The following is a 17,089-nucleotide window of genomic DNA, read 5'->3' as shown; positions in this document are numbered from 1 at the left end:
TACCACTGTGGCAAGGCCGTTGACAAAGCTATGTTCACACAAATAATTTTAATACTTTTTATAAAGGGACCGAAAAACTCACTCTACCTTGAATAGAAACAAACTACATTCTTTTGATGTGCCAGTTGTGTAAAGCTATGTTTTATCTTGGTGCCACATAGTGTCATAGCATGCAGTTAAAACCCCAAATGCCGGAATGTCCAACCAGCGATCAGCTGGCTGCATGCAGCCCAAAGGAAGTATCAAAATGGGCCAAGAAGTGAGCACCCAACACACAATCAGTTTTTTAAAAAAAATCCATTTATCTGACACCATCCCATTTTTTTATTTTTCTATTAGTGTAGTACTATGTGTGGCCCACAAATACTCTTCTTCTTCGTGCAGTGTGGCCCAGGAAAGCTGAAAGGTTGGACACCCCTGCCCAAAGGTAACTGTGTGCAACCTGAATGATAGAGATATGGTCTTATGGTGCTTGGGATGGTCTTGACAGTATTTCTTCACTTATTAATTTATTTATTTACAATTTCTTTGCATGGAGCCATAACAATGATGGCCTTTGCTAATGTCAGAAATAGCAGTATGACATTATTTATACTTACAAAATATGTTCTAGCTTTATAGGCATAACATGCATTCTATAATTAATTGAAGAGACCATCCAGCTACAAGGAGGTATAAAATATAACCTCTCTCAAATTCGCTGCCTGACAAAAATGTGAAGCACCCAGAAGACATGATCAGATGTCAGTTAACTTTGTGCATGCATACAACAGTGTCAGATATGTAAATGATTAAAGTTGCCGTTCTCTGTGATAGGTAGAACGGCCACTAGAGTGCATTAGTGTTGTTCATAGAAGTAGTAGGCTATATAAGAGGAATAAACATTACCAGATGTTGAGTTATCACTGTGAAGAACACAGGGATACTGCATAGTCATGTGAGACAGCATTATCAGCATCTGACAGAATTTGAAAAGCATCTCACTGTGGGTCTCCATTTGGTTGCCTGATCAAATTATGCAATATCCAGATTTTTTGGCATTCAGACATGACAGTGAGCCAACGTTGGATTGTATGGCAATGTGAGGGTAGGCAAGTACATCATCAAGGTTCCAGTCAACTATGTCCGATCACCACAAGAGAGGATCACCATATTGTGCACCAAGCACACTGTAATCCCTGCACCTACCATCTAAGGACAAGTAATGGACTCTCTGTAACATTCTATGTCATCCTGCATTCGCCAAGACACTACCAGCAGCCAGACTAGGAAATTACTATTCCACCTGTAAACACTATAACACAAATTACTGTTTTTGGAATGATTCCTTGGCTTAAAAGCATGTACAGCTGTTGAATGGTTTCACACATTGTTCAGCAATGAACTGTCATTTTGCACTAATCAGGATAACTATTGCCGATGAGTATGACAGCAACCTCAGGAGCAGTACCATTTCTCCAATGTCCCGAAGGGTGTAGCGGTTTTACTCTTGGCATCATTGTGTGGGGAGCCATCAGATGTGACTTCAGGTCACAGCTGGTAGTGACTGAGGGAACCCTGATGGCACATTGGTACATCATTGACATTCTGCATCTTCATACGTTACCTTTCATACAAGAACATTTTGGTGCCATTTTTCAACAGGACAATGTTCATCCACATATGGCATGTTTCTCTATGAACTGTCAGCATAATTTTGAGGTATTCCCATGGCTATCTAGATCTCCAGATCTGTCCCCAATTGGAATATTTGGGAGAAGCTCGAATGTCAACTCCATCCCAGTGCCAGTATCCTGGGTATTAATGCTTCAACTGCTGTGGACGAGATAACTTATGACAGCCCCACCACTCCCCAGGTGCTGAGGATATGTTTAAATGCAGCCCCTATGTTTCCTTAAAACGCTATTGACATGTTTACTTATCCTGTACTGCTGATCCCCTTGCTGTTGCGAGTTATTTCCATATCTTAATGAACAAAAAAAGTTTCAAGTGTTTATTGTACAACAAGTGTGCCTCTTTGAATGCTATCATTTGCAAAAAAAAACCTTGTTTCAGTATTATGAACCATTTATGAAACATAAGGGGCCTTCAAAAAGAAATGAGCTGGAGACATAATTACAGAAACCAGTACCTGTATGTTAGAAGTATTGACCTTGTCAGTTGAGATGCTTGTCCCACTGTGACACAAGGTAGTGAATGACTGTCTCAAAAAATTCCCTGGGCTGTGATGTTAACCAGTTCTGCATGCATAACTAGATGTTGCCGTCCACACGATTGCAGGAAAGGTGGCCCCCCTCTGATTCACTTCCTGCAGTACAGGACAACAGTGAATGCCCAGCGTTACTTCCAAGCCTTGAACACCCTTCATCAAGCAATCAAATCAAAATGACAACCAGGCAATCTCACCCTTGAGGTCATTCTGCTCCACGACAATGCAAAGCGTCATATGGCCAACAAAGTCGTGACACTCCTGCAGAAATTCAAATGGGAGGTTCTCAGCCACCCTCCCTGTGATTACACCAATTTTGGTCCCCTTAAAAAGGCTCTGAGGGGCAAATGATTCACCTCGGACGGTGATGTCCAGATGTATGTGTGGAACTGGTTGACATCACAGCCCCAGGAATTTTACGAGACAGCCATTCACTGCCTTGTTTCGCAAAGGGATAAGTGTCTCAACAGCCAGGGTCTATACTTGTAACATACAATGACTGGTTTCTGTAATTATGCCTCCAGCTTGTTTCTTTTTGAATGCCCCTTATATAATGATTGTTATGACCAAATGAACCCCAATGTATAAGAATGGAAATATGAGTATAATGTGCAACCATCTGCAGGATATGAAATTAATAATTTGATAACAAAATGGGACATTGTTCTGTTCTGAATTTTAAATAAAATTTATGTATCTTATCTGCATTTCATATACAACAACATATGGGCTAAAATCAAGCACGAGCAAAGTTTATGCAATGTGTTCCTATCTCTACAAACTCTTTAAAATGTCATGCAACACTTTACATAATTTGATGCAGTGCAGTAGCTATGATGAATAACAAAAAAGGTTAAGCCCCTTATCGAATGAAGATGTCTGACTATAAAATGTGGTAAATCAAATTTTCCCATTGAACAGTTTTCTTAAAATTGGATGATAAGTATTTCATAGTGGCATGAATGCCACCTCTCAGCACAGGTAGCAACAAGCAATGCTCAGCATGGAATGCAAATAGTACATCAGTATCAGTCAAAGGTTAGGGTTATATTGCAAAGTTTGCTTTGTAAATTGGACTCAATCTTTTAATCACTGAAATAATGTCCTGTACCCTCTCAGCCTGTAAAGCTTCATTTCATTTCCTCCTCTGCTTCTGGATGCTTCACTTTTTCTTGTCAGGCAGTGTATACCCATCCACTCATGCACAAATATTCCTATGAGTGATATTTATTATCAAGATGAATTTATGACGAACAGACACAAACTTTCTATGAACTTCTCTTTGTATATATATCCATAACGTGGTGGAGTACTATAAATTATTTTAATGTCTTGTATTGTGCAGTCTACATGCAAAATAATAAAGTATTCTGATAAAACTCCCTCAAGCTTCCATCCACATCATGTAGTTTAAAAGCCATGAGCTTTCAAGTGCAATATGTCTGCATTCAAAGAAACATCTGTTGTTACATGGACTAACAGTTTCAGGGATAGTGTAATGAAAAAGGTGGACAAGTCACAAATTTGTGACAACATACTCAGTAAAGCTGGCAGCCTACACCTAAGCATGGCTTGGGACCCAGCCATTGGAAGGTTGTAGCAGGCATGGCAGATGCACTACAAAAATATTACCTTATATGCCGCTGGAGCGAGCACCAGTCATGTCGCAGGAGGCAGCACAGCTATATAACAACAACAACAACCAAAAGACGGTCACCACTTAACAATGGCCAAGGAGTACTTGGCCAAAAGCTCATGGATTTTAAACCACTTGAGATGACTAGAAGCTCAAAAGAATTATATCAGTACATATCACCACATTTGAACAAAGTATTTTGTCATCTCCACTATGGTGAAACCATCTTCATGTCTAAGAATATATTGGTCAGAGACTTCAAAAAGCACAACACGTACTCACAATCAGAAGTACTTACTGGTACTTATGAATAACAAATCTCTGCCAGTAGTTATGAAACATTTCACAAACAATTTGTAACAGAATGTAGACCTTCTTTTGCAGTTATGACTATCATTTCAAATAACATAGAATAACAAAAACAATGGGAGCTTTACAAATAAACAGTGATGCCTCTGTACAATAGGAAGGTCTTGAGAAGAGGGACTATGAGTCACAGCTGACCTTGTTGTTCAGTACTGTGAGCTTTTGATGGAAAAATGCTTCACAAAAACAGCAGTAGTGTGTAAGTTGTGCAGAACTGATGTTTCTTCTAAGTTTGGTATCACTGAAACTTACAATAAAGAAGTGGATTCGAACTTCAAAGAGGATTGAGAGCTGAGGAGGTGAAATAAATTTGCTGGATGACCAAAATGTAATATACTCTACAGGTATCAAGGCTGTATTACATCAGTCTTATAGAATACACGTCATTCAAGCTGTAAGATGCAGCTGCAGGCACATTAGTGTGTAAGAATGTACATTCATGTCTGCATACTGATTTCAACCTTTACCTATAAAAGAGGCAAACTGACAACAAGTAAAGAGAAACATAAACAAGGACAATGAATTTTTGGAGAAGTTATGGGTGTTAGCTGAGACCTATTGTCATGTCACATGTTATGCGACCAAAGAGTCCATTGTTCTGCACAGACAAGAATCTGATAGCCACGTATGTGAAATGCCATTTACACAACTTCAAGGTGACAGTATGGTGCTCACCACATATGATTGTCAGGCTGTACTTGTTAAAAAATTGTAATTTGGGTTGGTATATTGCATTGTGTGTCCCTTTTTTGTATTTCAAGATATTGATGTCTACACTTATTTCAAGAGGACTGTGTGACAACACACACTGCTTCTGAACCAGTGACAATTTTTTAACAATGGACTCTCACAATCTGGTCTTATTTTCTGGTCTCTAAGCTCACCTGTTGTCTGACTTCAGGTTTTATTGTGGGGCCACATGCTTGGTCAAAGACTTCTTGTGAACTAAAATAGCAAACTGAAGATTAAATTCATTTACACCAGATGATATGTTGCAGTGAAGAAAGGGGAACCCCAGTGGCAGAATTGATTAAGGCATACATAAAAGATGACACAGACATAACTTTAAATTGTTGATAGTGTGAATTACTGTCTCTAAAGCACACTTCACAGAGAAAAGTCCATCAGTAAAATGACAGGTCCAGATGATTGATGTTTGGTGCATAGACGTATGCAACAAAACTACACTAGCCTTTGAATGCTGCTCTTTTTCTAGTATAAAACATTTACACAAGCTACGACAAAGACACCCAATGCACAAGCCAGCCACTGACCAGGACTCCTCTGATCATCCAGTATGCTGCTGGTCTTGAAAAGCTCAACCACATCTTCACCAGACCTTTGACTATATCTCATTGTACACTAAGGCGAGGGATATCTTACCCAAAATACTGCCCACATCACCCAAAGTTGTATTCCACTGCCCCCGACCTGCCGATTGCCCACCCCTGTTCCAGTTCTGCTCCCAGTCCTGCACCCCATAGTCCATTCCCTTGTGGTTGACCTAGGTGCAAGACCTGTCTCATACACACTCACCACCTCCTACCATGGTCCACTCAGAGATGTTTCCTGTTGTTGTTGTTGTGGTCTTCAGTCCTGAGACTGGTTTGATGCAGCTCTCTCCATGCTACTCTATCCTGTGCAAGTTTCTTCATCTCCCAGTACCTACTGCAGCCTACATCCTTCTGAATCTGCTTAGTGTATTCGTCTCTTGGTCTCCCGCTACGATTTTTACCCTCCACGCTGCCCTCCAATACTAAATTGGTGATCCCTCGATGTCTCAGAACATGTCCTACCAACCGATCCCTTCTTGTAGTCAAGTTGTGCCACAAGCTCCTCTTCTCCCCAATTCTATTCAATACGTCCTCATTCGTTATGTGATCTACCCATCTAATCTTCAGCATTCTTCTGTAGCACCACATTTCAAAAGCTTCTATTCTCTTCTTGTCTAAACTATTTATCGTCCACATTTCACTTCCATACATAGCTACACTTCCCGACACTTAAATCTATACCTGATGTTAACAAATTTCTCTTCTTCAGAAACGCTTTCCTTGCCATTGCCATTCGACATTTTATATCCTCTCTACTTCGACCATCATCAGTTATTTTGCTCCCCAAATAGCAAAACTCCTTTACTACTTTAAGTGTCTCATTTCCTAATCTAATTCCCTCGGCATCACCTGACTTAATTCGACTACCTTCCATTATCCTCATTTTGCTTTTGTTGATGTTCATCTTATACCCTCCTTTCAAGACACTGTCCATTCCGTTCAACTGCTCTTCCAAGTCCTTTGCTCTCTCTGACAGAATTACAATGTCATCGACAAACCTCAAAGTTTTTGTTTCTTCTCCATGGATTTTAATACCTACTCCAAACTTTTCTTTTGTTTCCTTTATTGCTTTCTCAATATACAGATTGAATAACATCGGGGATAGGCTACAAACCTGTCTCACTTCCTTCCCAACCACTTTCATACCCCTTGAGCTCTTATAACTGCCATCTCATTTCTGTACAAATTGTAAATAGCCTTTCGCTCCCTGTATTTTACCCCTACCACCTTCAGAATTTGAGAGTATTCCAGTCAACATTGTCAAAAGCTTTCTCTAAGCCTACAAATGCTAGAAACGTAGGTTTGCCTTTCCTTAATCTCGCTTCTAAGATAAGTCGTAAGGTCAGCATTGCCTCACGTGTTCCAACATTTCTACGGAATCCAAACTGTTCTTCCCCAAGGTCGGCTTCTACCAGTTTTTCCATTCGTCTGCGAAGAATACGCATTAGTATTTTGCAGCCATGACTTATTAAACTGATAGTTTGGTAATTTTCACATCTGTCAACACCTGCTTTCTTTGGGATTGGAATTATTATATTCTTCTTGAAGTCTGAGGGTATTTCGCCTGTCTCATACATCTTGCTCACCAGATTGTAGAGTTTTGCCAGGACTGGCTCTCCCAAGGCTGTCAGTAGTTCTAATGGAATGTTGTCTACTCCAGGGGCCTTGTTTCAACTCAGGTCTTTCAGTGCTCTGTCAAACTCTTCACACAGTATCATATCTCCCATTTCATCTTCATCTACAGCCTCTTTTATTTCCATAATATTGTCCTCAAGTACATCACCCTTGTATAGACCCTCTATATACTCCTTCCACCTTTCTGCTTTCCCTTCTTTGCTTAAAACTGGGTTTCCATCAAAGCTCTTGATATTCATGCAAGTGGTTCTCTTCTCTCCAAAGTCTCTTTAATTTTCCTATAGACAGTATCTATCTTACCCCTCATGAGATAAGCCTCTACATCCTTACATTTGTCCTCTAGCCATTCCCTGTGCTTCGCCATTTTGCACTGCCTGTTGATATCATTTTTGGGACGTTTGTATTCCTTTTTGACTGCTTCATTTACTGCGTTTTTATATTTTCTCCTTTCATCAATTAAATTCAATACTTCTTCTGTTACCCACAGGTTTCTACTAGCCCTTGCCTTTTTACGTATTTGATCCTCTGCTGCCTTCACTATTTCATCCCTCAAAGCTACCCATTCTTCTTCTACTGTGTTTCTTTCCCCCATTCCTGTCAATCGTTCCCTTATGCTCTCCCTGAAACTTTGTACAACCTCTGGTTCTTTCAGTTTATCCAGGTCCCACCTCCTTAAATTCCCACCGTTTTGCAGTTTCCTCAGTTTTAATCTACAGTTCATAACCAATAGATTGTGGTTAGAGTCCACATCTGCCCCTGGAAATGTCTTACAATTTAAAATCTGTTTCCTAAATCTCTGTCTTACCATTATATAATCTGTCTGATAACTTTTTGTATCTCCAGGATTCTTCCATGTATACAACCTTCTTTCATGATTCTGAAACCAAGTGTTAGCTATGATTAAGTTATGCTCTGCGCAAAATTCTACCAGGCGGCTTCCTCTTTCATTTCTTAGCCCCAATCCATATTCACCCACTATGTTTCCTTCTCTCCCTTTTCCTACCCATGACTATTAAATTTTCGTCTCCCTTCACTACCTGAATACTTTCTTTATCTCATCATACATTTCATCAATTTCTTCATCATCTGCAGAGCTAGTTGGCATATAAACTTGTACTACTGCAGTAGGCATGGGCTTCGTGTCTATCTTGGCCACAATAATGCGTTCACTATGCTGTTTGTAGTAGCATACCCGTACTCCTATTTTTTATTCATTATTAAACCTACTCCTGCATTACTTCCATTTGATTTTTTATTTATAACCCTGTATTCACCTGACTAAAAGTCTTGTTCCTCCTGTCACCGAACTTCACTAATTCCCGCTATATCTATCTTTAAACTATCCATTTCCCTTTTAAAATTTTCTAACTTACCTGCCCGATTAAGGGATCTGACATTCCACGCTCCGATCCGTAGAACACCAGTTTTCTTTCTCCTGATAACAACGCCCTCTTGAGTAGTCCCTCCCCGGAGATCGGAATGGGGGACTATTTTACCTCTGGAATATTTTACCCAAGAGGACGCCATCATCATTAACCATACAGTAGAGCTGCATGCCCTCAGCAAAAATTACGGCTGTAGTTTCCCCTTGCTTTCAGCCAATCACAGTACCAGAACAGCAAGGCCATTTTGGTTAGTGTTACAAGGCCAGATCAGTCAATCATCCAGACTGTTGCTCCTGCAACTACTGAAAAGGCTGCTGCCCCTCTTCAGGAACCACACATTTGTCTCGCCTCTCAACAGATACCCCTCCATTGTGGTTGCACCTACGGTACGGCTATCTATATTGTTGAGGCACGCAAGCCTCCCCACCAACAGCAAGGTTCATAGTTCATGTGGACGTTCCCTACCCCACAAAAAAAGCAGGGCCACATGTGAAAGCAGCCATGTTATATATGAAAGCAGCCATGTTATATATCATCTATACTGTGATTACTGTATAGCATTGGATGTGGGCATGACAAATAACCAACTGTCTACCTGTTCGAATGGTCACACCCAAATTGTGGAAAACTAAAAATTTGACCATCCAGTTGCCAGACATGCTGCACACCACAACACAAAGGACTTCGGTAGCTGCTTCACTGTGCAAGCCATCTGAACAGTCGCTTCCAGCACTAATTTATGTGAAGCACACAGCCGGGAATTGCCTGTCCAGCATATACTGTGCTCTCGTAATCTCCCTTGCCTATACCTCCGCTGATCTGTTTCCATTGTCTCACTTTTTCTTTTCTCTTCTCTCTTCTGCCCTTGCCACTTCTTCCCTGTCCAGATCATGTACTACTATCTCCCAGCACTTTTCCCTCCCACCACCCCACTATTCGGGGATTTTCTCTCTCACTCTCTCTCTTCCCCCCCCCCCCTCCCTCCCCCCCTCCTCCCCTTGTCCAGTCTCCTCTCCTTTTACCTTTCTCTCTTCCCTCCTTGTCTCCACTTTCCTGTCCTTTCCTCTCCTCCCTTTCCCTCTTCGCTCTCCCCTCCTCCACATCCCCTCCTCCCTACCTCTTATATGATCTAACCCCTGCACTTCTTTCATCTCTTTGTGCATCTGCTGAGACAGCTGTGGAAAGACCTGCATTACAGTATCCCACTACCCCATCCTCACCTCATACCTCCTTTCTTACCACCTCCTGATCTCCATCAGCCCAGGCAACTGCTATCAATAATCAAGTCAGTCTCATGGCAAGGGGCATATGTGTCAGAGTGTATGTGTGAGTGTAGGTATGAATGTGTGTACTTCTACTAGAGAAAGAGAAAGAGCTCAGAACCTAATATGGATAGTTTTCTGTTGCATGTTTATGTGCCACCTATCAGTCAGCTACAGGTGACTGGTTGCCTTTCCTTTATTTTACATATTATTCCATCCAGGAATTCCATTGTTGCTATCAGTAAAATAATTTTGCTGCATTTGTTCTAAGTCACATTGGGTTCCTTCAAAAGTAGTTAGGCCCTAATTTTTTTATTATCCTCTACTTGAAGAGATTATATGAGATCATAGCTATAAAATATTAGAGCAACTTAGTGGACCTTTTGGTGCAGATCACCACTGTGTGTGGACATGACTGCACTCAGCCTGCTCAGCAGAGATGGTGTCTGCTGCTGCTCCTGCTGTTGCCATACAAACTGCTCTCTTGCCTTTTGCTCAAGGTTGCATGAGATCTTCTTGGCTGCTGCCAGCTCTGCACATTCTGGAGGGAGCTGTGTTGACAGACTATCACTAGTCGAGTAAGATGTCACAGATGGCGTCCGCTTTCTTGACTCCACATCTGATGTCATGTCACTCTCTGAAGAACAAAAACAATACCTTATGTATTTCATTCTGTGTTAGAATGTGCTGGTGAGTCTCATGTCTGTGCATCATAGAGCATTAATTAGACTACTTACTAGAGGTTGAATTTTATCAATGAAGGTATCACATGAAATTTTAATAGTAGTATGTTTGTTGTGAGAGGTATCTAATTGGGGATTTGCATGGCATGTAGTGTCTAACCATCTCCTATTTCACTCACCTCTGTTAGTCATATTTTGCTTCTGATCTGCGTAAGTATATCAACAAAATAGGTTTGTAGTTTACAAGTACCTGTACCTTTGTTACATTGTCTGCACTGGTTTCCACAAATTAGAGAAAAATCACAAAACAACACTCCTATTATAGAATTGAAATATAAATTGAGAATGTTTTATCTACAGTAGTGCTGCGCAAATCTTCTACAGATACAACTGCAGCACTGTAAAATTGTGTGAATTGTCTATACATGGTGGAGAAAAAATTGGGTAATGTAATTTTAAGCCTGGACAGCTGATGCCAGTAAGAACTAAAATTACTAACGTTGTGTATGTTGACAACACAAAATTTAAAAACTATATAAAATTGGTGCCAAGTGCTATGATTGGCCACAGGGATTGCCCTGTTGCTGGATGCTGTGGACAACACATGACCGTGAATGCTTTGCCTGCCGGAGTTTGCGGTGTACCCAAGGTGGCCCACATGCTCAGTGGCATCGCACCAGCCTTCCACTCTGGGCACCTGGGGATGAATCCGCTGGGGTCCTGACACATCCATTGCAGTTTTGTGATAAGATGTACCAGGAACAAAACCATCAACAGCAGTTGGTTTGCATACAGAAAGGTTTTTACAAATTGTGTCGGCCCTGCAAAGGGCTTTTTTTTTGTGGCTAGGACATTGTTTACTTAAAGCAGGTGCTCGAACTGGTGACCCTTTGACACAACACGAGCTTGGTAACATCAAACGATGTTTTACCAAACTCTCTCAAAGATTCCTGGCATTTCCCTGATGTGATTGGCAGCATGTTGAATGTGGTCCATTAACTCCTCTTCATTTCTAGGTGGTTCACATCTCGGTGGGTTAATTAGAACCTTGAAGAATCCCCACAGGAAAAATTCCAGTGGCATGAGGTCTGGTGATCACAGGGTCCATGCCCTATGAGCACTCTGCAAATTACCTGGCCGTCGAAGAGTTCATTTAAATATCCGTGCACAGCACGACTGTTATGTGGTGTGCCCCATCACGCTGTAACCACATGCATAGCCGTATGTCCAGGGGAGCATCTTCCAGCAGGCTCGGTAGAGTTTCTTGCAAAAGGTGAAAGTAGTTTCCCCCAGTATGTCAAGGAGGTAGATGGATCAGCCCAATCAGATGGTCATGCACTATGCCTGCCCAAATGTTCAGAGAAAATTGGTCCTGGTATCTGTGGACATAGATGATGTGAGGATTTCTCCTTGCCCAGTAATGAACATTTTGAGTGTTCTACAGGCCATCCCAATGGAAGGTGCACTCGTCAGTAAACAACATATTGGCAGGGAAGTCAGGATCTCGTGCAACACATTGCAGAAACCACCAGCAAAACCCTAACCTGTGTTCATAGTCTGCCACATGATTTAGGTCTTGTACAAGGTGGAAACTGAATGGATGGTGCAGCATTCCATCATGCTCGAGGTCTTCCAGCATCACCATGAGATCCTGCTAACGAGTCTGTTTTGCCAAGTCGCTGGTGAATTGCTGTAAACATTTGCGGGTGTAGGTGGCATCTTTCTGTGGAACGTACCTCATACAACCATTGAGCTTCATGTGCATTACCATTGGCCATTCCATAAACAAAAACCATATATTGTTGTTCTTCAAAGAAATACTGTTCCACCGTGCTTACTGTATGACTAAATTGCTTGTGACATCTTATGTGCTCCGAAGTGAAGCTTAAATATGAATGCCTCTGATGTGAGGTGGAGACAAATTCAAGACCTATTTGACACATGTGCATATCACATTGGGGCAGTGACAGGGCGAGGAACATTTTTACGTGTGAACCGACAACCATAGCACTGACCATCAGTCAATGAACGGCAACAGGGAAATCCCATGGCCAAGTGGAGCATATGGTGCCAAGTTTCTGTAATTTAAAAATGGTGTGTTGTCGACCTACACAACAGTAGTAATTTTGGTTCCTACTTGCATCAGCTATCCAGGATTAAAATTTCGTGACACAATTTTTCTTCACCCTGTATACAGAAAACAAATGCAACTGGGATTATGTCACCATATGCCAGACAAACTGCAATGGGGGGTTATGGAAGAATGTCTTCAAGAGATTACAGTGTCTTTTGGTTCTCAAAGACATCTTTAACTGTATGACATTGTTGTATGGTGTTGTTCTCACTCAGATCTTTAATACTTTGTAAATATGTTGCTTGTCATTCTTTTTACATGTTCTAAGTCTTTTTTGTATGACAATGATGGTGATGATGATGATGATGATGAAGAAGAAGAAGAAGAAGAAGAGAGAGGATAAAACCCATTTCTGGCGTATAGCCTACTCCTTACAAATAGCACCAAGGCAGCTGCCAAGCATAATGTCCCCATCTGATGGATGGGCCACCATCAACAGTGTCACATCCCTACATTTCATGAGGCTCTGTGGAGAGGTTTCGAATTTAATCCAGAACATTGGCGCAAAATCTGGTGATTAAGAATTTTATGCCACCACCTCTCCTCCCCTCACTGTCCAAATACTATCAGTGAAAATTTTTAGTTCTAACATAAATTCATTGTTTGGAACTAGTATTTATGTGTTTCATTTAGGTCATTTCACAAATTCTATATTTTGACAATTTTGTTACATTTGACACAAAACATTTAGAGTTCAGACACTGTTTGTGACATTTCCTGGATTTATGGAAGAGAAACACATCTATAGTAAAAATGCATAAATATCTATGGATCAGTGCATAATTCTAGCTTGCATTTCAATTCAAAATAATAAATAATGTTCATTCAATGGAAGTACCAGAAGAAGTTTTGAGGACAGAAATTTATGCAATATGTTCACTATGAGGGACTAGCCATGGTCACTAGAAACCAAGCAGAATTATTTGCACAAGCATTCAGACAGTCATCAAATAATGTGAAATGAATGTGCAAGAACAACTAATAATGTCTTCCAAGTCAATCACCAGCTTTGACAGTGCTCATACTGGGGACCATCTAGAACTCTTTCCGCTGCCTACAGTAAAAATAAACCTTGAGAAACTAAAATATGGCATTAATGGCATTTGCCTTGTGAGGATAGAGTCTTACCATCATAATGGGAAGCAGATAATCACATTAACTAAACACACAATGAGGGTAAAACTACACACAGAAGTGAGGACCAGTGGCCTTCAAAAAGTGATGATGACAAATGCATATTCACCAAGAGCTTAAATTCATCAGTACCAGAGACAATTCAGATGATACAAGAATAGGGCTACAAAAGGTTCACAGCGAACACTTTAAATCATAATCCCAGCAAGACTTGTATTACACATCTTAAAGATTATAAAAGACGAACACCAGAAACTAAATAAAACACTCTGTGTAGAATTACTTGCTATATTGTTGGATAAAAAATTAAAGACAGAATCAGCATAAAGGAATTAATGAAGGAGCTCATTTCAGCATTGCACTTAGAAACATCTACCAATGCATTAATTTGGAGAAAGTTCCTTAGTTTCTCTTAGATGATTTGTGACATCTTTTGGACTTGATGTATTCAAAGTAAATAAATGTGAATGAATATTGTATAAATTAGGTAACTACACAGCTAAAAAAAGCATCATCGGGGGTCTTGGAACTCTTGTGCTCAGTTTGCCATTCATTTATCTGCTGATAGTAGTAGTGGTTAATAATAAGAATGAGAGTTGAATGAACTGTGGTCTAAACAACCACAATGTATGACACAAATGCTAATGAGGTGTTCTGTTTCCCAGTTGTAGGATCTTTAACAAGTTACTAGCAGATATGCAAGAAAGTTGACAATCATCATAAACTCAAAACAAAATGGAAAACTTATCTAATTACTTACTCCTCAATAAATTATCTGATTCAAATACTGAGACTTCCTGTTAGCAGTGTTCACTGCATTCACACCTTTTATACTGTGTAGATAACTTATTCTTTGGCAGCTTCCAGTATACTAGTGTAGATATTAAGGTAGCACTAAATACACTGCCAGAAAAAGAGTTAGCACACCAGGAAAGACAATGTCAGTTTTGATCTGATGACAGCATATGCCATCTGGATGTAGTAGATGTACTGACAATAACTTCAGCATCATCCCTCAACAGATAGCGTAGTGGCATAGTTACCAGAGTGTCATTTGTGTCATCATTTAATAGGGAACGCTCATAGCCAGAAAGCTAAGTGTGCTGCAAATGTGAAGCAAGCAGGCAACCATGTCACCATGGAGATGTACTCATGCTTGGTACAGCCAAGTGAGTGAGTTTAAAAGGATCAAATTGTGGCCTTCCGAGAGGTGGAATTGTCCTTTTCAAAAATTGCCACACAAGCTGGACGTGCTACATCAGTTGTGCAATGATGCTGGTATCAGTGGTCACGTGAACATTCTTACACCTGTAGACTAAGTTCTGGACATCCACACAGCATAGATGCTCACTAGGATCCTCATATTGAATGTAAGGGCAGCAGTGGCAGATCACACAGCTACCACAGCACAAATAAGAGGGCTTGAGAGCCCAGATGTGACAACATGAACTGTTGTGAAATGGTTATTAGCCATGGGACTGCAGGCACACACATCTCTTGTCCGTCTTCCACTCAGACTACAGCACTGACATGACTGCTTGACTGGTGCTGTCAGAGCATCACTTGAAAGACGGAAACTGTGGTTTTCAGTTATGAAAGCAGATTCTGCCTGCATGCAAGTGATGGTTATTTGCACATACAGAGCAGACCTGGTGAGCACTATCTTGTAGAGCGCATTTGTCCAAGACACTCAGGCCCCATCCCCAGGTTTTACAGTCTGAGTTGTGATAAGCTACAACTCTTATTCACTTTGATGTATCTGGAGGGGGACTAACCAGCATTCGGTGCCTGCATAAGTTATTAGATGGGTTCTCTTGTCATTTTTGTACAGAAAGGTGATGTGTTGTTCCAATAGGATACTCATCCACACACTGTCTGTGAAACTCAACATGCTCTGCAATACATGCAGCATCTTTCCTGAGCAGTATGATCTCCAGACTTATCTCTAGTCGAGCACATGCGAGGTATGATGGTATGAGAAAAGACTCGTGTGACTCGTCAACCAGCAACTCTTACAGAACTACATGAACAGGGTGAGAATGCTTGGAATAATGTATCCCAGGACAATAGTTGCCATCTGTATGATCAACTGGATGCTAGAACCAGCATCTACTTTTTTACACCATGTACTAATACGGGTGCTTCAGCATGGGTTGATAGCTGGTACCTTAGAATCACTTGTGTTATCAATCTGTAAATGTAATCATTTCATGTATTCTGTATGCACTGTTGCAACAATAATCTTGAGTGAACTGGACCCCTCTAAAAGGGTGGACTAATTTATTTTCCTATAGCGTAGATAAATAGCAAATACTTAGTATAATTGATCATAAAAATCATGGTTTTAGGCCTCTCAGCAGTTTGGTCATCATAAAAAAATCAGCAGAATGTGAGTGGATTAGGATATTAAAGAGAAAAAAGCATGTCAATATGATATTGGTGCATAAAACAGACACAGAATACCAGGTAAAATCAATGAGCTTCATTCAAGTCAATGTGGTGAAGTTTTTGAAAATATCAAAACCAGCATCTCAAAATACTTCGCTTCCCCTCTACATATAATTTACAAAAGTGATGGAAGAAATTAACAACTGTTCATGTTCCACCCAAAATTTTAGCTCCAAGAGGCATCAATCAGATGCAAGCAAGAAATTTGATGAAGAGAGTCAAAATGTGGCTGCTATGAATGTTGTTGGGTATCACGTTCCACAAATTTTTGTATTTCCAAAGTGCAATATGAAGATTCTATTACCTAAGGTGTAACACTAGACCCCCTTGACAGTCAAACAAAAGAGAAAATATTTGTAGTTCCTGAACAATTTTATTCTTCATGCCAAACCTTAAAAAGAAGTGCCAGTCCTCCTTATTCAGGACTATCAGACAAGACATATTACCAGTTATGTCATCAAGAATGTTCAGTCTAGTGACCTAGTTGTGGTCACATTTCCATGCTATACTTCCCACAAACTTTAGCCTCTGCATCAGACAGTGTTTGGACTCTTAATTACATTACAACAGGGCTGTAAACGTCTGGATGCCTTCCAGCTTAAGGAGACTGCTGACAATCTATTATGTGGCATAGATGGTGGGTTGAGCTTTAGCATGGACAAAATCTCAACTTTTTTTATTTAAAAAAGACTTACTTGTTCAGAGAAATGTCAACAAATCAAACTGAAAACCTTAATGATTTAAATTATTTTCATTTTTTAAAAACTTAAATTGAGTAGTATAATTTTATACATGCCCATAATAAATATTAAATTTTACATTATAGATTGTTAATTAGAAAATTGTTCTAAAATGATATTTTT

The 17,089-nt window shown here is 40.3% G+C and overlaps 1 protein-coding gene across 2 annotated transcripts in view; it reads right to left on the bottom strand.

Annotated features, from left to right (window-relative positions):
- Positions 1 to 17,089, bottom strand: part of LOC126354635 (uncharacterized) — a 146,345-nt gene that overhangs the window by 26,200 nt on the left and 103,056 nt on the right. The window contains exon 7 of one of the 2 annotated variants that reach the window (XM_050004836.1): positions 10,208 to 10,464. The exons of the other annotated variant lie outside the window; for it this stretch is intronic. Within the exon in view, the coding sequence (XP_049860793.1) occupies positions 10,208 to 10,464 (257 nt within the window). The remainder of the gene's footprint in view (positions 1 to 10,207; positions 10,465 to 17,089) is intronic. 2 annotated transcript variants of the gene reach the window in all.

The sequence above is a fragment of the Schistocerca gregaria genome, chromosome 1 (assembly GCF_023897955.1).
Source record: "Schistocerca gregaria isolate iqSchGreg1 chromosome 1, iqSchGreg1.2, whole genome shotgun sequence".
In the NCBI taxonomy this organism is placed as follows: Eukaryota; Metazoa; Arthropoda; class Insecta; order Orthoptera; family Acrididae; genus Schistocerca; species Schistocerca gregaria.
Note: the sequence above shows the minus strand (reverse complement) of the source record. Positions and strands in the feature narration are given on the sequence as shown.